We start from the raw sequence: 21,332 nt of genomic DNA on the forward strand, positions 1-21,332 counted from the left end.
GAGTTCACCTCGGAAAACAAATGAGCAAATAAACTAAGAATAAGAATAAAGAATGAAAGTCACCTCTTTAATGTGAAGTGGCCCGAATTTGAAATAATTTTTAAAATAAATCATGATCTCCCAGGGAACCCCTAGGGACCTCTCACGGAACCCTGGTTGAGGAACCCTGCCCTAGGGGTTGAAGAAAAATAAATAGCTGGAAAGGAGAGGAGGTGAATATTCATCAGTAAAAATCTGAGAGGGCGGACATTTGGGGAAGCGAAAAGGATTACAAAGCCAATCAGCTTTGGCTTGTTGACTGGATGCAGTTGCTTCTTCTCCAACCCTGTAGCTTTAACACCTGTTTTATTTTATTTTAAGAACACCGTTAATGCGTATATACAGGCCTACCCAGGAAACGAATATCATAATTTGGTAACTTCCGGCCTCTGTTTGAGCCTGAACGTGCAGGGGCTCCTTCCCCAAGGGCTGAAAAGTATTTCAAGGGTTCCTGCAGGGTCAAAAGGTTGAGGAAGGCTGCCCTAGAGGGTTATCAGATGCATCCCTCCTATCAGTATCTCCCTACTCATGCTGTGGTGTCCCCACCCGCCAGGGAGACGAGGGTGGTCAACCTTGGCCCCCGTCGACCACTCTGCAGAGTTCTCCTCTCGTGACAGGAGGATGGATCTCAGCTGTGCACTGGGCCAGGGGTTGTGGCAAAAACAGAGAGGAGGAGGAGGAGGAGAGGAGGAGGAGCCCTTACTCTGAGTTTGCCTGGAGGCATTTGGGTGTAACTCACAAGGAGAAGAGCCGGCTCCAAAAACAGATCTTTTCTTCTCTGCATCATCACTCCTGGGAGGCACGTTCTCCACTTCTTCTTTCTGGTGCCCACTTGCCTTGATGCCATGAGCAGGATGGCACAAAATGGAACTTTCCAGGGCCAGCCAAGCAAACCGGTGATCTACAAGGTTCAAGTGACGACGGGGCAAGGTCTTTTGACTGGCACTTTTGATTCGATCTCCATCACCTTGGTGGGCACCGGTGGAGAAAGCCCCAAGGGCCTTCTGAACCAGGCTGGAATGAGCTGCTCTCAAGGATCGGTAAGACGGGGGTTTAGGTCCAAAGAGAAGGAAGTTGGGAGAATGATATCTTAGCTCCTGGAATAGATATATGCCTAGTTGGGGTCCAGAGAGACAAGATGTGGATGTGGCAGATGTATTGCTCACCACATTTCACAGTCATCTTCTTTGCCAGGCTGGCTGAGGTGATCTTAACAGTGGACTTGGAGTAACCAAGGATGGTGGACTTACTAGACTTCAGCCTTGGTGGGGTTGCCTTGGGACTTCATGGTCATTAGGACAATCATGGAGCTCTCTCAGGCTATCAGTAGCCCAATGTATGTGGCAGGATGTACATGGATCTGGGTTTTGCAACTGGACAAACAGAAGAGGCTCTGCATGGGGGGGGCTTTCTGTGACCCCACTGACACCGACAGATCAAGTTTTCAAGTGTCTGAACGGCTGCTGACTGAATTCCACAGAGATACAAGTCCTAGTAGAATGGTCCATTCCCAGAGACTTGAGGAATCCATGGTATTCCAACATGCTCTGTGGGATTTTCTAGTGGCTCCGTGAGATGGGAAAGATAATTGACAAAATCACATGGAAAGCCAATTCTGATGCTGTGTCTCTTGGATTTTGGATCCTTTTTGGACGATGGAAGAGGTTGTAGGGTGGCTTCAGGACCACGGATGGCACAAGTCTAAAAGTGAACGCAACCAAGCGCAAGTGAAAGCTTTAGGGCGAAGCTCACCTTACCTCCTCTTTGCATCCTTGCTGTCCAGCAGAAGTGTTCCTGGCAGTGAAGAAGTCCTGAACAATGACCAGAAGTGGGAGCTCAGTCATCCACCGCAAAGGATTTACCACCCCCTTCAGGGCAAAATCATTCACATCCACGTGAAGCTTCAACCTGGGGAGAGGTCCACACCGCAATACTATTTGAGTGAGGGCTTAGGGGAAGCACTGTCAACTCCAGACCTCTGAGATGGTGAACAAGAAGTCTGCATCTCTCTGGCCAACCCTTGTTCCACATGGGTACAGGTAGTCCTTGCTTAATGACCACAATTGTGACCTTTGGTTGCTAAGCAAAGCAGTCATTAAGTGATTTATGTTTGGACCAGCTCATGCCCGTCACAGCTTCCTTGGATGACTTGGCCACCACCCGTTCTTCACCACCCGTTGATTAGCCAGGGATAGATTAGCTCTGGAGGCAACATGCCCCACCAGAGACAGCTCCAAGGTTCAGCTGAGTAAACATGCAGACAACTAAGCCATATGACCCAGTCTTTAGATCAGCATTTCTCAACCTGGGCAGCTTGAAGACGGGTGGACTCCAACTCCCAGAATTCCCCAGCCAGCCATGCTGGCTGGGGAATTCTGGGAGTTGGAGTCCACCCGTCTTCAAGTGGCCAAGGTTGAGAAACACTGCCTGAAATGGTTTAGAACCCTGATACCTGATGGGGCACCTCTCCCAGCAGACTCCTCCCCAAACATTATGACCTGCAGGGGCTGCAGATTATGCAGGAGATGGTCTTCTCTTTCACGGCAGCCAACTTTGGTATGGTTTTCATTTTTCTGTTTTTCAGCTCCAGGCGAAGACCTGGGTTTTCTGCCCTTGCTGGTAGTCTTGCGAGCCACAGCTTGGCTGTGTCCCTTTGCCCATAAAATGGCACAGGCCCCATTGAAAGCTCTGAGAGGGAGTGGGAGAAGGCAGACGATCCAATGGAATATCGCCTCTTGCTTCACTCCTTGTTTTTTTTTTCGGCCAGGAATGAGGAGCGTGTAAGGCGAGCTGAAGCAACCCTTGGCCTTGCATTAAACTGATTTCCTTGGTATGAAAAATATCGATCCAATTACTGGATGACAGGCAGTGGGCATCTGGGCTGACTCACGGGAAGGTAGGAAGAGCGTGTGCAGAAGAGCTGGCCTTTCCTCCCTCCATCCTTTCTTGATGCTGGGAGAGGCTTTCCGGGTGCCGCCGGATCTTGATTCTGCAAGAGGATGCTCTTCATCCGCCGGGGGGTCTTGGTCTGCAAAGCTGGTGTGGACCTGCCACGCTGCCAGGGTTCCTCCCAGCTAAAAGACTCTGCTTTTCAGGGGAGGGGAAGCAGAGGCTGCAAATAAGCCTGCTGTCGTTCTGAATCTCTGATGGCCCATTCACACTTCCCCATTCCCTTTGGAGATGTGCTCCTCCAGTGGGGATTGTGTGAATTGGTGCTCCCATTTGTACTGTGTACCAATGACAAGGCCTTCGGATAGAATATCTGCTGCTCCCCTCCCCTCTTCTTCCTTTCTCCTCCTCCTCTTCTTCCTCCTTCTCCGGAAATGCTTCCAATACACTATTAAGGGATCCATTTTGAGAAAAGAGCCCAGCTGACCTTAGCTATAAATTGGATTTGTTTCATGGGTGGCAGCGGACTTTCCTTCAACAAAATTAAAATGTCCCCTAATAAGAATTTGGCAATTCACAGCAGAAGAGCTTTCGCAGGCCTGTCAATCAACAGGCTTTTAACTAATTAAGGGATTATATTGATGGATTTTCCCAGTGGCAAACAGTACAATATGAGGAAAGGTTTTATTGATGTGGAGTGAAAATCAAAGGCTGTTCCATCAACACCCCTGCTTGATTTCAGAAAGAGAAACGGTTCCACACTTTTCTGCATATACATTGTGTGTGTGTGTGTGTAAGTAAACTGAGAAAATGAGTGGTGAAACTGGGTCTAGAAATGAGCAGAAAATGGACTTCTGGGTATTACTCCTACATCTGGAGAGAATTGCAAGTAGAATTTTCCTCCTGCCAGGGCTGGTTAGGGGTGATGGGAATTGGGTTAGACTACAACTCCCATTACCCCCAACCAGCCCCAGCAGGAGGAAAATGGGTTAATCTGGCTTAGGAAGGCTGGGGTGCAAGTTTTCCAGAGACTGGCCAGGACAGGAATTGTCCCCACTGAAAGCTTTAGAGGGCTCTGGCTGGGTCCACATGGCCTTCAAAGCATCCATGGACCTGATCCAGTTATTAAGGGCCTGACTCACTTGAGTGGGGGTGTCCACACTAGATCTGGTTTTTGCCTTGGGACAGTGGTAATGCTACCTGGAATTGGGGGATGTCTCCATCAGTCCCTCAACATGAACAGATTGCTCTTTGTTAGCGTGGCAGTTCTCCACGCCAGCTCCTCATCCCACGGAGAAGGTCCTGTTTGACCAGTCCACCCCAGTTGCTCTGTGGGACTGTTTGACCAAGGCCTTGGGGCACAGTGTTTCTCAACCTGGCAACTTGAAGATGTGTGGACTTCAACTCCCAGAATTCCCCAGCCAGCATGAAACAGGGCTACCTACCTGCACCCAGGAAGTGTGCTTTCTCTGTTGGGGCGCCTGTTTTATGGAACAGCCTGCTACCAGATGGTCCCGACCCTATTAGCCTTCCTGAAAGCCTTTGCCAGGTTGTTGGTGGAACCCAACATGCACGGTTAGATTGCGTCTTAAGAATCTCAGCTTTGATGTAATGCTGCGTTACTCATTCTAGTTTTTGAACCACCCACACTCAGGAGCTTGAGATGGGCGGATACATTAATCAATAAATAAACCAGTAAAATCTGTGTGCCCCAGCTTATGACTTAACACCCTCTGTGAACCTGATTTCCAGTTGAAGTGAAGCCAACCTTGGAGCCTTGAGCCTGACCCTGGGGTTCCTCCCATGATGACTCCGGCAGGACCCAGCTGGGGACTTCTTGCCATGGAGAGCATTGTGAGGCCACCCCGCATGGCAGATCAAGGGTGATCTGGCTTGGTGCGGTTGTGTTAGGATAATGATCAGAATTGGATCTCTCCTTTGCTGGATTTGGCAAGGTTGCTTTTTGGTCAGTTGCATGACTGGGAACTTGCTCTGGCGGTGGAGTTCAGTTGAACTGAAGATCTTTGGTCTCCTTGGCTTAGTGTGAAGTAGGTGGTCATGGAAGGAAGGCAGGGAAAACCAAGAACCGCTGGATAGTGGAAACAATGAGACAGAAAACTGGTTGGCTTCTCTTCCCTGGAGGTGTTCAAGCAGAGCCTGGATGGCCTGGACAGCCAGCTATCTCACAAGGTGCTGGGGGAAAAAACCAACAAATCCTAGGATTGAGGCATGGAAGAGGCCACAAGGATCATTCAGGGCCACCTCCGCAATGTGCAGGCTCTTCTTTAAAAATTCCAAGGATGGTGTCTGACCATCAGGACATTTCCCCTTATATTTTAGCAAAATATAGAGAGCTGCAACTTATACCCATTATTTCTGGTCCTAGTGTCTGTGGCCATGGGCAGTAATTCTTGACTGTCTTCCCCGTGGTTTTCCTGCAGATACCCGAACGTGGCTATTGCGTCTCTCTTCAGTTTTCTTTTCTTCAGACTGAGCACTCTCACTTTGCTCAGCCTGTCCTCCTAGGCCTTGTCTTCAGGACCCTGGACCTGACAGCCTTGTGAAGTGATGTGGCTTAAATATCAGCCTCATGTCTGCCGCTGAAGCAACCCTGGTCAGATGAGCTGAGCTGGCATCACAGAAAGCTCACAAACATTCACAGGTTGACAAAGTGTTGTTCTGTAGGGAAGTTCGCCCCAATTTGGGAATGATGCCCCCCAGATGCAGAAAGAACAGGGTGCTCCTTGGTCCTGGAAACCCTTTTTGGCAGCAACCTCCAAGAAGACCCAGATCCAACCTCCCCAGGAGGATGCGCATGCTGATGTGGAAAGACGGGTTGCAATGTCTTGAGGCTGGGATTGAATCTTAATCTGTGACTGAACCTCTGGCATGAACGCCACGGACCATACGTAGCGTGACCACATTTCTCCTCCTACTTGGACCACGATCTTTCTCTTTACTTCTCCAACAGGTGCATAAAGTGGACATCCTGTGCGATCACGAGCTGGGACCCATCCTTCTGATTCTCCTGCATAAGGAACCCTATTCGTGTTTTCCCCAGAGCAGCTGGTATTGCAATGCCGTCCAGGTGACGTCCCCACAGGGGGAGGACTATACCTTCCCCTGTTACCAGTGGATTGAGGGTTACTGTACTGTCGCTTTCAGAGAAGGAAAAGGTGAGGGTTCATCTAAGCTGGCGTGGAACAGGAGACAAAAATCAGACACAGGAGTCAAAATTAGTGGCCTTCTGCACTCACACGCCCAATGGCACAATGCACTCTCTTCTCACTGTGACCTTCCTCCAAGACCTTCAGAACACCCCAGAGGGTTGTTCCCATCTGTCCCACCATTCTGGCCCCATGGTGGTCAGCCATCTTGGATTTTATATTTTATATTTGTATTTTAGAAGTACGGCTTTTTAGTGTACTTCAATTGGTATTTGTTTTTAGCTTTATTGTAAACCGCCCAGAGTTGCTTCGTGTGAGATAGGCGGTGACGAAATTTGAAATTTAAATAAATAAACTAGATGTCCAAGGGAGGCTTACAAACAAGACCGAAAGTACAGGTAGTCCTTGCTTAACGACCACAATTGGGACCAGAATTTCAGGGGCTAAGCAAAGCGGTCATTAAGCGAATCCGACCCAATTTTATGACCTTTTTTCTGTTGGTTGTTAAGTGAATCACCACAAATGTTAAGCGAGCCACGTGGTCATTAAGTGAATCACGCATTCCCCATTGATTTTGCTTGCCAGAAGCCAGCCAAAAAGGTCGAAAATGGCGATCACATGACCATGGGACACTGCAATGGTTGTTAAGTGTGAAGACTGGTCGTAAGTCGGCTTTTTCAGCACCATTGTAAGTCCGAACTGCCACTAAATGAGTGGTCATTAAGCAAGGACTACCTAATAGCTCCCTCTCATTTAGGTTCCCCGACAACCGGTCAGTGACCGTTAGGAGGCTGTAATATAAAGCTGGGACAGCAACCAGCAATCGCCTTGGAGTGTGTGAATCTTGTCTGATTCCACATCAAGCCCATCTAAGTTTGGAGTCTGTCCCTCCCACCGATTAACTAAGTCGCTGTGTGAAGAAGCGTCTCTCTCCAGGTCTTCTGATTCTCCCACATTCCCTGGATTCCAGCATGACAGGCAAGCAAAACCTTCCCCACCCAACCAGATGTTTCTTGGCTGTATTGGGATTAATCCTGCATGGATGATGGGTACAGCAATCCTGCTCAGCTAGGGCCCTACTGGTTTGGAGGCTTATTCAGAGAACTGGGAAGGAGGGATGCCAGGCGTAAGAGCTGGCAGCGGCATCCACGACAGGTCGGGAGGGTGTTGACAAAAGGTGCGTTGCAGCATCGTGACACAACACCGCCCCCCCTTTTTGTATGTGCACCGTTGTGTTGCATGCATGCGCGACGGGGACGGAGCCTACGGCATGATACCACGATGCTGCTTTTGTCGTTCTAAGGAAAGCCACCAGCTCCCACGGACGCTTCTCAGAAGCAGTTCCCCAATTGATGTACACGCCCTTTGCAGGCTTCTCCTTTATCGATGAAAAGACCAGCCTCCCTGCAGAATCATAGGAAGGTTGTTAGAAAGAAAATCCAAGAGCCTCCGTCCTAATACAGGGGGCGATGCGTTGGTTCCAAAGGGGAAACAGTTCAGTTGCTGGAATTCTCATCAACCCCTCCCTTTCTTTTCAATAAATCTTGCTGAAGAAAACTCAGTGAGAAACGCACAAGCATCATTTTTGGCCCCTGCCAAAGAGCCTCACAGAAGGAGAGTACAGGCATTCCTTGACTTATGACCACAATGGGGACCGGAAAATCCATTGTTAAGTGGTTTATGGCCTTTTTTGCCATGGTCGTTAAGTGAATCACACAGTTGTCAATTGGCTTTGCTTGTCAGAAGCCGGCTGGGAAGGTTGCAAATGGCGATCACATGACCCTGAGACGCCGCAACTGTTGGAAACACGTGCTGGTTACCAAGCACCCGAATTTTGACCTTGTGGCTGTGGGGATGCAGCAAAGGTCGTAAGTGTGAGGACTGTCCACAAGTCACTTTTTTCAGCACCGTTATAACTTTGAATGGTCGCTAAACAAATGGTCGTAAGTTGAGGACTACCTTTGGAAAAGCCCCTAGTCCCTCCTGATTTTCTTCCTTTTTTACCTATAGCTTACACATCTTCAGACGATACTCACAGTCTTCAGCGGAGGCATCGCCAGGAAGAGCTGCAAGTGAAACACAGCAAATATGGGTGAGTCAGGATGAAAACTGGTAGACTCTGAGGGTGGTCATTTTAAAAATCTAGCATCCAAGGGTCCATGTCTGGTCCCATTGCAGCAAAGGTTTTGCATGCCAATGCAACCACCATGAGAAACAGCCACCATCCAGAAGTCTCTTTCGTTGTACATTCTGGTGCTAAAGGCAACCAAAGAGCAACCTGCAGATGAGAGTTGTTACCTGCCACAGCACAGCCTTACAACCACTCAGAAGTAGAGTTGCATTCAATGGGATTTACGCTCAAGAAAGTAGATGCTGGGTGGGGGAGGACTGGGGGCCCCCATAAGCTGACTTATGACCCGTCTTCGTTCTCAATTTGTAGCAGTCCATTCTAGTACATCGTTGGACTAGATCATGCTGGCTGGGGAATGCTGGGAGTTGAAGTCCACCCCTCTTAAAGTTGCCGAGTTTGAGAAACGCTGGGCTAGACATTCTCCAAGATCCCTTCCTATTCTGCCACTCTATGGTTCTAGCCCCTAGAACTCCCGGCTACTCTATAGCCAATGGAGAGGATGCTGGGAGTTGTAGTTCAGAGGGATACCTACAAGAACCCCATTCCTGGTCAAGAGGAACATGTGGCCTTGCCTTCCTTAACTGGTGCCTGCCCAAGATCTTGGACTACAGCTCCCATCACCCTAAGCCAGCATGGGCATTGGTGTATGGGATCACCTTGGGGTTCACTGCCCAAAATATTTGCCTGTGTAATCAGAGGGCACTTTATTCTTTCTCTCTCCATTGCTCTTGCACAATTTATGTAGGAGCTTCAAGATGGGTGGATTTCAACTCCCGGCATTCGTGGGGGAGTTCTGGAAGCTGAAGTCCACCCATCTTGAAGCTCCCGAGGTTGAGAAACTGGTCTAATCCATAGTTACGTACATACGTTGTGCAAGAGCAATGGAGAGAGAAAGAATAAAGTGCCCTCCTGAGGCTGAGATTCTTGGGGGCTTACAAATGCAAGCATGCAAAAGTAAAAGCAAAAATACAAAAAAGGACAATTTCTCTACACAGGTGGAAGGAATACCTCCCGGGTATACCCTGGTGTGCTGATATCGACACCATAGCCACAACGGAGTACAACATTCAATACTCCTTCCCCAAGTCAACTGCCTTTTTCGGGCGTGGGACGACTGCGTAAGTGTTGGAGACCGGGTTTTACTCACAAGTCCCCTGGCTGGCCTCATCTGGGCTGGGCGGCCCTGCTTCAGAACTGGATGGGAGACCACTAGGAAATGCCGGGGCTTGTTGGAGAGAGGGGAAGGTCCTCCTGGAGAAGGCAGAACCCCAGCAGATCAGCATTCTTCTCCACGCAGTCCCCAGGAGTCCAACTCAGCTCGGGAGCCTTTTTACCTTTCCTTGCTCTGTCTTTGCCCAGCTGCTCTGGGAAACCAGGATCCATGCAGGGCAGGGCCAGATTAGCAGGGAGGGTCTCTGGACAGGCAGAGGGAGCAGGGAGGGGCAGGCGAAAAAGGAAATCTGCTTTTATTTCAGTAAGTATACAGGCAGATGAATTACTTTGATTACTATTATATCAGTTACAGGTAGTCCTCGCTTAACGACCAAAATTGGGATAGGAATTTTGGTTGCTAAGTGAATCTGACCTGATTTTATGACCTTTTTTGTGGCGCCGTTAAGTGAACCACATGGTTAAGTGAATCACGTGGCTCCCCATTGATTTTGCTTGCCGGATGCCGGCTGGGAAGGTAAAAAATGGTGATCACGTGACTACAGGATGCTGTGACGGTCGTAAATGCGAACCGGTTGCCAAGAACCCAGATTGTGACCATGTGACTGTGGGGATGCTGTGACAGTCAAAAATGTGAGGACTGGCCGCAAGTCAGTTTTTTCAGCACCCTGGTAAGTCTGAACCATCCCTAAATGAATGGTCGCTAAGCGAGGACTCCCTGTACTACGATTGCTTCCCGTGTGTTTCATCGTTTTCTGTGGTATTGAAATGTACAATCTGAGAGCAACTTTCGGATAGATCCTGGGAACTTCACCCCACAGCGTATGGGGAGGAGGACCCAGTTTAAGCACCCCAGCTCTAGATGCCTGGGGGACATTCTGTAGTTAGCTACAGGGTTGGCCTAGAGATCCAGGTCAAGTCCACCCTCAACCCTGAAAGCTGACTGGGTGACTTTGGACCAGTTGCCTTCTCTCTCAGCCCAGTCTCCCTCGCTGGGCTGTTGTAAAAATTGAATGGGAAGACAGAGTGCTACGTCTGTTAGCTCAGACTCCTGGAAGCAAGGCATGGTGTAAAGAATGAATGGATGAATGAATGAATGAATGAATGAGGACATTTCCTGCATTAATATAGGATGCCCAGAGTCACTGGGAATCATCATCATCATCATCATCACCATCATAATACAGGTTGTGCAGGCAACATCAAAACTTCGCTGAACCAACCAACATATCTATCGTCTGTCAGTCTATCTCCGTCTTCTATCTATTTATCGTCTGTCTGTCAGTCTGTCTGTCTATCTTGGTCTTCCATCCATCCATCCATCCAGAACACGCAGCACCACATGTTCCCTGAACCAGCTAGCTAGGACCCTTGTTCTCTCGCCCCATCCCTTTCTAGCCTTCTTTCCGGCAGAAATAATCCGCATCCTTCTCTCTGTCTCCCTGTCAGCCTGTTTGAGGCCAAAATGAAGGGGTTCCTCGACAAACCTTATTCCTGGGAGAGGCTGGAGGACATTCGCAAGATCTTCTGGTTCTACCACACTCCCGTCTCAGGTCAGTGATGGGCCCGGGCGCCGCCCGCGTCTGACAGCGACACGTCCACCCTTGCGCAACTGCGTTCGCCCAGAACTGGGGGCCCAGCCTTGCTCGAGAAGGAAAAGCCCCTCGTTTCTAAGAGTGGGCCTTGCAGGAGGAGAGCCATGTTAGTTTTGGGTGACAAAAAATCAGGAGTCTGGTGGCTCCAATTCCAGCTAGCAGATTTTATTAAAAGGCATCTTAGGTTTTATTAAATCCTACATTTGTTTAGCCCAGTGTTTCTCAAGCTCATGCTGGCTGGGGAATTCTGGGAGCTGAGGTCCACACATCTTAAAGCATGCTGGCTGGGGAATTCTGGGAGCTGAGGTCCACACATCTTAAAGCATGCTGGCTGGGGAATTCTGGGAGCTGAGGTCCTCACATCTTAAAGTTGCCACGTTTGAGAACCCCTGTTCCAAAGAATTCTATTGAAAGAGCTACACTGGAGGAGAACCCACTGGTAGGGATAACTTGCGCATTTTCCAGCCATTTTCAGTTATGACGTTCATCATCCTGGCCTCCCTTTCTTGTGCCTTTCTGCAGAGCACGTGTTTAAGCACTGGAAAGATGATGATTTCTTTGGGTACCAGTTTCTGAATGGAATCAACCCCATCATGATCCAGAAATGCACCAAGATCCCGGAAAATTTCCCCGTCACCCAGGAGATGGTGATTGGGACTTTAGGGAGATCTACAACACTCAAGGAAGAGCTGAAGGTGATTCCTTTCCACCCTTGGGGCCCTCTGCTCTTCTAAGGCTCAGGGGCCGCCCCACGGCAGGGTGTGCCTGTGTGTGTTGGCGTGTCATTGTCAACAAATTCTTCTTTAAAACGCTGAGCAGCTATTGAGCAAACCTAACAACAGACAAAAAAATAAAAGACAAACACTTAATACACTTTTCTGAACTAAGCAGGCTATTCTTCACTAAATAATTTTTTCTATGCGGGCTTTTTAAACATATAGGTAGTCCTCACTTAATGACCTCAATTGGGACTGGAATTTCAGTTGCTAAGCAAAGTGGTCATTAAGTGAACCTGACCCAATTTTATGACCTTTTTTGCAGCAGTTGTTAAGCGAATCACCGCAGGTGTTAAGTGGACCGTGAGGTTGTTAAGCGAATCATGCAGTTCCCCGTTGATTTTGCTTGCAGAGGTCATAGATGCAAACTGGTTGCCAAGTGCCCAAATTGTGATCACCGCGGGGACACTGTGATAGTGTGAGAACTGGTCATAAGTTGGTTTTTTCAGCACCGTTGTAAGTCTGAACCATCACGAAATGAATGGTTGTTAAGTGAGAACTACCTGTACATTTCCCTAATGCCGAGGTGTCCACAGGGTGTGGTAAAGATGGTGGCTGTGATGGTGCGATTGAAGCCTTACACCCATAAAAACAAGCAGGGCTTCAGTCGCACCATCACAGCCGCCATCTTAACCTTTTCGACCTCACCCTGCGGACATCCCTGACCTAATGTGACAATTACTCCTCTTTGTATGTAACTTTCATAAACACACTTTTTTTCCTGAGATAGGTCACTCACCAACAAAACACTCCCTTGTCCATCTTCTTGGCCAAATCAAGGGAGGTGCCAATCTGTTCCTTACTGCTCCAGGTGGAGGTTCAGCTCACAGCCCACTTGAACAGCCCGGCCCAACGGCTAACGGTTTTTAATCTGTTTGCAGAAAGGAACCATATACTTGGTAGACTACAAGGTCCTGGAGAACATCCCCACAGTTTTACTGAACAACAAGCAGCAGTATGTTGCCGCTCCCCTCTGTTTGCTCCACCAGAAGCCCAGCGGAGAAGTCCTTCCTCTGGCTATCCAGGTAAGGAAACCATTTCTTCAAAACCAACCAAGCAGATGCATCCTCAGAGGGAAGCTCAGAGGGTCTTCCTTCCAGTCAGCCTGGTGGCTCCTGGAAGACGTCTTCTCCAACTCTCTCGTTGGGCAAGGTCTCCTGGTAAGGGGCCGTCTCTCATCCACCAAGTCTCCCCAACGCAGCTTTCCCTTCCTGTCTCACCCTAGCTCAGCCAGCACCCTGGTCCTCAAAGCCCCATTTTCTTGCCCACCGACAAAGAGTGGATCTGGACCTTAGCCAAGACCTGGGTGCGCAACTCCGAGTTCCATACCCACGAGGTGATTGCCCACCTCCTCCGCAGCCACCTGATGGCCGAGGTCTTCACGGTGGCCACCCTGAGGCAGCTCCCAATGTGCCACCCGTTGTACAAGGTGAGAGTTGGAAGGCAGAGGTGGGGGCTTTCTTTGTGGGTGGGGGGCAAAAGGGTCGGCAAGGGAGGAAAACTCTGCAAGCAGCTGTACAGGTAGTCCTCGACTTACGACCACAATAGGGACCGGAAAATTTGTCATGCAGTCATTAAGCGAGACACCATGTGACCGCACCCAATTTTACAACTTTTTTTGCCACGGTTGTTAAGTGAGACATCACATGACCATGACTTGCGACCTTCCCTGCCAGCTTCCCTGTTGACTTTGCTCATCACAAGCCAGCTGGGAAGGTCGCAAATGGTGATCATGTGATCGTGGGATGTTGCAACCGTCATACATGCGTGACGATTGCCAAGCACCCAAATCACAATCGTGTGACCATGGGGACGCTGTGACGGTTGTAAGCGTGAGGACTGGTTGTTAAGTCACTTTTTCAGTGTCGTCGTAACTTGGAATGGCCACTAAACGAATGGTCGTAAGTCAAGGACTACCTATACTGAGGAGGGGCTGTGGTGCAGCCAGTGGGGAGCAGCAGAAAGGAGATTAATCCAACTGCAGTATGCTGAGCTATAGTTTGATGCCTGTTTCCTGCTCCAGCTTCTGATCCCTCACCTCCGTTATTCCATCCATATCAACGTGTTGGCGAGGACTTACCTGATCAGCCAAGGAGGCACCTTTGATAAGGTAAGTGGGCATCCAGGGCACATCTAGGGAGCGCAGGCTGGCAGGGCATGACGGGCTCTATGGAAGAAGGAGTTAGCTGATCCTGGGTGACCCCAAATCCAAACGTGTGAATGGCTTCTGCTGAAAAGGACTGTGTGTGAGGGAGTGCCAACATCTCCCCCTCCCATATAACTATGTTAGATTAATGTGCCCATGATGTCCCACCAGAAGGGCCACAGCTGCTTCTTGCAGGAGGTGGGGGCACTCCCACCTCCAACTGATCTCCACAACAACAACCCTGTAAGGTAGATCAGAGGGAGAAAGCAATGCCTGCCCATCCCTCAGGGAGCTGAGGATAGACTGGGACCTGGGTCTCCTCATGCTAAGCCAACAGTTAACTAGGATATCAGGGCTTGGAAAGGCTAGCATGAAACAGAGACATGTAGGACGCTGCTGGGTTTGCAACAGCTGGATCTGTGTGGGGGAAGCAGCGAAACAGAAGAATTAGGTGCTGGGAAAAAGGCATATCTGGGTTAAGACCTTCTAAGGAACAGCAGCTAACTTTGGGCCAAGCGCTCTCTTCCTACCTCACAGGGTTGTGGTGCTGATGACATTCTGAAAGGAATGCCAGGTATGGATGCTCTGCAAGGAAGGCGAAAGGGGGGAAATTTGAAAGCATGTCACCCGGAACGTCCCCCGTCTCTTTTGACACGGCTCTCCTCAAGGTTGTCCGCAGGAAGGGGTCAAAAAAGTCAAGATGGTGGCCACGACCATGCTTCCCTTTTTCACTTGCTTTGTGGTTGTAAAAAGGGGCGGGGCTTGGATCACACCACCATCTTGACTTTTTTGAACTGGCCCGGGACACCTCCGGCTCTCCTCTTTCCGCAGGCCATTGCCATTGGGCGCCAGGGATTGGCTGTGCTTCTACAGAAAGCCATGGATGGCCTGACTTACACCCACCTTTGCCTTCCGGATGACATCGAGGCCCGGGGCGTGGGCTCCCTGCTGCATTACTACTACAGGGACGATGGCCTGAAGATCTGGGATGCCATCAAAAGGTGTGGGACCTTGGACGGAGTGCTGGGTGGGGCAGCCCCCCCTTCTCCAACCCGGCTTCATCCAAGCCTGGTCTAAGTCTTCCTGGCCAGCCTGAACCAGGGGAACAGCTATTGTAGACGGGTCCCTTGGAAGGGGCCGAAAATTAGCCAGGTTCCTCCAACGTAATTCCTCCTAATTGACGGGGATTGCTAGGATGCTGGATTCAAGCCATCTCCAGGAGGAAGCAGTTTGGAGCCACGGACTTCAACCCCAATGTTCCCAGCAACAGCTGCATCTAGAGCCCCACCTCTCCAACTCACACACCTGGGCCAAATCATAAACTCTGCTAACCGTCGGGCGTGGAAAAGGAGGCAGCCGCTAAACCCTCATTTATTTATTTACCCGTCCAATTTATGTAGCTGCCCATCTCGCAAGGCAAGCGACTCTGGACGGAGTCCAACAGAGCTAAAAACAGTCAATAAATACTTGAACAGCTAAAATGAAAAACATGAATAGACGAAGCGATGTTCAAAATACAGACGGACCCTTTTTTAGGCTGACCATAGTTCCTTGAGACAAAAACGGGACATTGGGATGGCAAAACAGGGCAGGGTTAAACTTATGCAATATTCCGCATTCACGAAAAAGACGATAAAAAACGTCATTGACAGTAAGCAGGGAAGGTGCAGGAGGGGGAGGTTCGGCACTGGCTGGGTCCAGAGAGGCTGGCGCAGGGGTGGCACTGGGCAGAGAGGTGGCAGGAGGGCTGAGGGTGGCGGCGAGTTGGGACGGGAGGACAGGAATGAGGCGGCAGCAGGCTGGAGAAGCACAGGAGGGCTGAGGGCAGCGCCGAGCTGGGACAGGAGGACAGGAACGGAGGGGTCTAGTGAATGGTTTTCCCCGACAACCTGTTCCTCTCTGGCATGCCCTTTTATTTTATTTTCTTCCCGCTGTTTTGGTCCAAGACCAGTCGGCTTCTTTTCTGCTGGGCACCCTTTTCCGACAGGCTTCCCCTGCGCTGACTGGTGGCAGCAACTCCCTCTTGCTCCCCGCCAATCAGCTGTTCCTGCGTTCCACTCTGGGTTTCCCGCCAGATTGAGAACTACTGCCAAGTCAGCCTCCTTTTCAATTTCAATTTCTTCCCGCTTTTCCCAATAACGGCTCCAATGTTTTTAAAAAACGGGACAAAATGGACATTTGTGTTAAAACAACGGGACGGTCGGGAAACGTTAGCAAAACGGGACTGTCCCGTTCAAAACGGGACGTACGGTCAGCTACCCTTTTTCCTTCTCCCTCCCGCAGCTTTGTCTCTGGCATCGTTGGCATCTACTACAGAAATGATTCCTCTGTCCAAAGTGACGGCGAACTTCAGGCCTGGGTGGGCGAGGTCTTCGCCAAAGGGTTCCTGAGCAAAGAGGCGTCAGGTGCGAGAAATGTTTTATTTTATTTTGCTGTTCCTGCTGCTTCAACAGAATCCATCACACCCCCTTGAAATCCTCTTCCAAGCCCTTCCTCCTTTTACTCTGCCCCAGAATGCCAAATTCCTTGTCCGGAGAGAGATTCCATGCATCGCAATGCACCAGCATCCTTTGCATTGTAATACCGTATTTCCTTTCTGTACGTTCGTATCTCCCTGGTCATCCTGTTGCAACAAGCCATGGTGATTCTTCTGGATCACCGAAATATTTCGTGGCGAGTTGGAATAAATGTGGAGGAAGGAAGTTCTTGGAAAGATCAAATAACAGCATACCTAATAGGAATGAAATCTTTCTAAGCTAACGATAGTCCAGGGATTCTCAGCTCAGTCAGATCCAGCGAGAGGTCCCTAGGGGTTCCCTGGGAGATCACAACTTATTTTAAAAATTATTTCCAATTCGGGCCACTTCACATTAAAGAGGTACGTTTCCTGCTTTATTTTCAGTTTAAGAACACTGTTAGTGCACACAGACAGGCCCAGCCACGAAATGAATAGAATAATTCTGTAACTTCTGGCCGGCGTTTGAGCCTGAATGGGCTGGGGTTCCCCGAGGCCTGAAAAATATTTCAAGGTTTTTCCAGGGAAAACAGGTTGAGAAAGCATGCTGTGCCCTATTCTGGACACAAGGATGCTTTTCCTACAAGAAGCATATAACTTTATATTTTAACTGCCACCGTCTGGTTGCAAACATCTTTCCCCAACTGCATCTGCTCTAGAAAGGAGACAGAAGGCTGTAACTGCAGACTTGTGTGACTACCGGTAATTATCGTGAACTAAATTTTGGATTCTCTCTCTCGGGGCAAATGGTAGGAGACCTAATACAGTACTTAAATATTGATTTGCAGGGGCAGATCTTGAGATGTTCCAGAACAGTGTTTCTCATGCTGGCTGGAGAATTCTGGGAGCTCAAGTCTACCCATCTGAAAACTGCCCAGGCTGAGAAACACTGCTCTAGAGGGAAGGGTTTTCAAATTGGATTCCATGAGAATTTGGTCCATGAGGAACTAAGGGCAAAATAAAATTTGTTTTGCTCAAATGCAAGCCCCAAGAGCGTCCACAGCACTTTTTCCCCTAAGCATTAGGAAAAAAATCATTGCCAGTTTCCTATCACTGGAGCTTTGCCTCTTGATTGGGGTTCTGGAATTAAAACAAAAAACAAAAACTACAGGTAGTCCTCACTTAGCAACCATTTGTTTAGTGATGGTTCTGACTTACGACGGTGCTGGAAAACTGACTTACGACTGTTCCTCACACTTACAACCGTCGCAGTATCCCCATGGTCACATGATCACAATTTGGGTGCCTAGTAACCGGTTTGCATTTATGACTGTTGCAGCATCCCGTAGTCACGTGATCACCATTTTCTACTTTCCCAGCCAGCTTCTGGCAAGCAAAATCAATGTGGAACTGTGTGATTCATTTAATGACCAGGTGGTGTGCTTAACGCCCAGTGATTCGCTTAACAACCACCACAAAAAGGTCATAAAATTGGGTCTGATTCGCTTAATGACCGCAATGGGAATCTGATCCCGATTGCGGTCGTTAAGTGAGGACTACCTGTAGCAGGTTGTGCGACTTGAATAAGTTTGAAACCGCCGACTCTGAAGCAGAAAGGGAAGAGATATTCCTAGCCCTGACTTTCCTGCCAGAAAAATGAATGGGGTAGTCCCGAACTTCCTTTCAGACATGTACGTCCATATCTGTTCATGCCTCAAACTAAAAGAAGATGCAGTTATTGCCTTCTACACACCCAGCAGCAGATTATAGGGAAGCACTGGTGATAAAGAATGAAACTAAGGTCCTTTTCACCTTGGCTCTGCACAGCCCGTGAGAAAAAGGCTTCTTTTCCGCGCTGCATCCCGCCCACCCAGCGGGTCTGGCTTTCAAGTTTCTGTCATCATACCCTGTAACAACAGAGTTGCTTGGGGCGTTGGCTTCCCGAGCTGTATCTCAGATACATCCACCCGGGGCTGCGATGGCGTGAGTGGGTGCCATCTTGGCCCTTTTGACCCAGGCAGCCCTGAAGAACTCCTGTGTTAACCAAGCAGCCAGAACACCAGGGATGGATGGATGGATGGATGGATGGATGGATGGGCAACAGGAGCTGTGTGAACAAGCTGAGGATGCAAAGAGATGCATCGAGCAGCAAATGCACAGGGAACATGATGCATCTGCCCGCCTGAATCTTAGCTCGCTATTCCTTCCTTTGCCCGTGGCGTATGTTAGATGCTCCTCTTCTCCTCTCTCCTTGCAGGAATTCCTTCCTCCCTCCGTTCTGTCCCAGAACTCATCAAGTTCCTGACCATGGTGATCTTCACATGCTCAGCTTACCACGCCGCAGTGAATGGTGGGCAGGTATGTACGTTTATACCACCCCCACTTGCTACACCAGTGTTTCTCGACCTTGGCAACTTGAAGAGGTGTGGACTTCAACTCCCAGAATTCCCCAGCCAGCAAGGCTGGCTGGGGAATTCTGGGAGTTGAGGTCCACACCTCTTCAAATTGCCGAAGTTGAGAAACCCTCTATGCACCTCTTCAGACATTGCCTTTAGACCTCTCTCTCTCTCCTTCTGAGAATCCCGCCATCTCCACCCACCCATAACTTTCTTGTTCTTCCCCTCCTTCTCAGCCCATTCACTCTTCCTTCCTCCACCTCTTTTGCGATCCAATTCTTATCCCTTCTCTCTCAATAAAGCCTTAGTCCATATCAAAACAGGCACAACTGCACTGGCACTGTGGTGGCCGCCACCTTGACTTTTTTTGGCCAGACCCTGGCCAAATGTATTCCTGTTGCTGCTTATACTAATGTGTGTGATGGTTTGATTGACTGATCGATTGAATCAATTTATCGGCTGCCCATCTCCATAAATGACTCTGGGTGGCTAACCGTATTAAAAGAAAAGTAAAAACAGATGCGTATTCAAAAATTAAAATACATAGCAGCTGAGAAATACCACAATAGTATTTCTGAACATGCTAGCCTTCGTTTTGCAGGCAGGGATCCACTGTGGGGCTTTATAGGGATCACTAGACAAGCCGTGACCCACTGGGCCATCCTTCCAGAGATATTTCCTTACCAGATTCCTCAATGCCTTCAACAAGGGCAGAGCTTCTAATGTACTGGAAAAATTCTTAAAAATCCAGGGGGACATTCAGGGATGGCTCTGCCTTGAAAATAGCTCATGTCATTCATATTGAACTGCATAGCCCAGGCAAGCATCAGGAATTGACCACAGGAAGTGTTTTGTGACATTTTGTATTATGACATAAAATGTTCTATAAAATTTGCCAAATTCCAACTCCATGGAAGTCACGGGTCCCAGATTTTGGATGCATTCTGTAAGTTAGCCCATTTGAGGTACTTGGTTTGAAAATGGTTGCCCTACAATGCACCGTTTCCCCCAGCTAAAGGTTACAAAGTATCAAACAGACAGGAGCGTTTTAGGAGTATATAGTTCGTTTTTCATGCCTAAAATGAAATGAGATTTGAAGGGATGGCACATGGTTTTCTATTACCTATGGATATAGACAACTGTTTCACATTGTTTTGCCCTTCTCTCTGGGACGCAGTTTGAAATGGGGGCGTTCATGCCCAATCTGCCTTCCTCCATGAGGAAGCCCCCGCCCCAGATGAAAGCCACCATCACCCTGGAAGAGTTCCTGGACACCATCCCTGAAATGAATGTGACCAGCCAGGTCCTCTCCGTCCTCTGGGTCCTGCGCAGCGAGGCATTCGACATGGTGAGCATGGCGGAGTCGAACCCTCGCCCTGAATCGGGATGCACAGTCTGACCCAAAATATGCAATTTAGCCTTTCTCCCGCTTTGAGCAACAGCCCCCAACCCCATAAGCCCCGCCTCGCCCTAAATCTTGACCTCTACCCACCTTCCGCCCATCAGCTTTGGGGTCCTTGACGGCTCTTTCCCCCAAAATCTTTCTTTTTCAGTGGCACTAACCACTTTGCCAAACTTCCCCAGTGCCTTCCTGACACCCACCTCTGCCTCTCATTGGTTAGATTTGTGGAATCCTGTGACATCACAGCAATTCAGCCAATGGGAGGGTAAGCTGTGGCCCTTTGGCCTTGCAGTGCAGCAGGCAACGGCCGTGGTAGGGGGAGAGCGGGGTTAAGGCATGGAAGACAGCAGCTGGCCAGATGTGGTAGAGGAGAAATGCCGGCTACTCCGGCACCCACAGACAGGCACCCCGTTCTTCTGCTTTTCCCTAGGAGTTAATTTCAGACAGTGCCTGTGATCTGAGGGTTGCACAATGTCGAGGGCATGGATGAAGACGCCTGGGGGTGTTTCACAATCTCCGGCATTTGCCCTCGTGTTCAGATTAAGTAATTCCCCCCTTTCTCTCTTCCCCTTCTGAAGAAATCGCTGGGCTCTTACGACGAGGAACACTTTGTTGAGGAAGCCCCAAAGCTGCTGATAACAGCTTTCCAGGACGACCTCGCCCACATATCGGAGGTGATCGAGACCAGGAACAAGGCCCTAACACTGCCTTACACCTACCTCTACCCACCCAATATAGAAAACAGCACGACGATATAGGACCCTGAATCAGTAACGCTGTACATGTTTCTAGCTCTCAATGATCGTTCCTGCCCATTTTCTTTTAAAACGGGGAGATCCGAATAGCTCCACCATCCAAATGCATTTCGGCACCAGAGATCCAGAGATGCACGGATTTCACCTCTGGGAATCGTAAATGCAACAGAAGAGGCAGAGGAGCCGAGAGCCGAAGAAGAAATGATTGCAACTCTTCAGCTGGAGGCATTATCTGAAGTAGCATTCCCCACCATGGTGCTTGTTAGATGTGTTGGACATCAAATCCCATCATCCCCAGAGGGTGGACGTTGTAGATCGCTCCCTCTCCCATGAAAATAGAAGGAACTGTTTGAGGAAGTCTGTTGTAAATCATTTGGTGACAGGACATGAGGGGCTTTTTTGAAGCTGGAA

General features: G+C 49.2%; 1 protein-coding gene across 1 annotated transcript; it reads left to right on the forward strand.

Annotated features, from left to right (window-relative positions):
• Window positions 1-893: 893 nt before the first annotated feature.
• On the forward strand, window positions 894-20,924 carry LOC134497245 (hydroperoxide isomerase ALOXE3-like). The gene is made up of 14 exons (XM_063302914.1): window positions 894-1,079; window positions 5,900-6,104; window positions 8,106-8,187; window positions 9,222-9,344; window positions 10,846-10,949; window positions 11,514-11,686; window positions 12,649-12,792; window positions 12,993-13,196; window positions 13,791-13,877; window positions 14,745-14,914; window positions 16,197-16,318; window positions 18,626-18,726; window positions 19,942-20,112; window positions 20,745-20,924. The coding sequence occupies exons 1-14, from the start codon at window positions 894-896 to the stop codon at window positions 20,922-20,924; spliced, it is 2,052 nt and encodes a 683-aa protein (XP_063158984.1).
• The last annotated feature ends 408 nt before the right edge of the window (window positions 20,925-21,332 follow it).

The sequence above is a fragment of the Candoia aspera genome, chromosome 4, assembly GCF_035149785.1.
Source record: "Candoia aspera isolate rCanAsp1 chromosome 4, rCanAsp1.hap2, whole genome shotgun sequence".
Taxonomy (NCBI): domain Eukaryota; kingdom Metazoa; phylum Chordata; class Lepidosauria; order Squamata; family Boidae; genus Candoia; species Candoia aspera.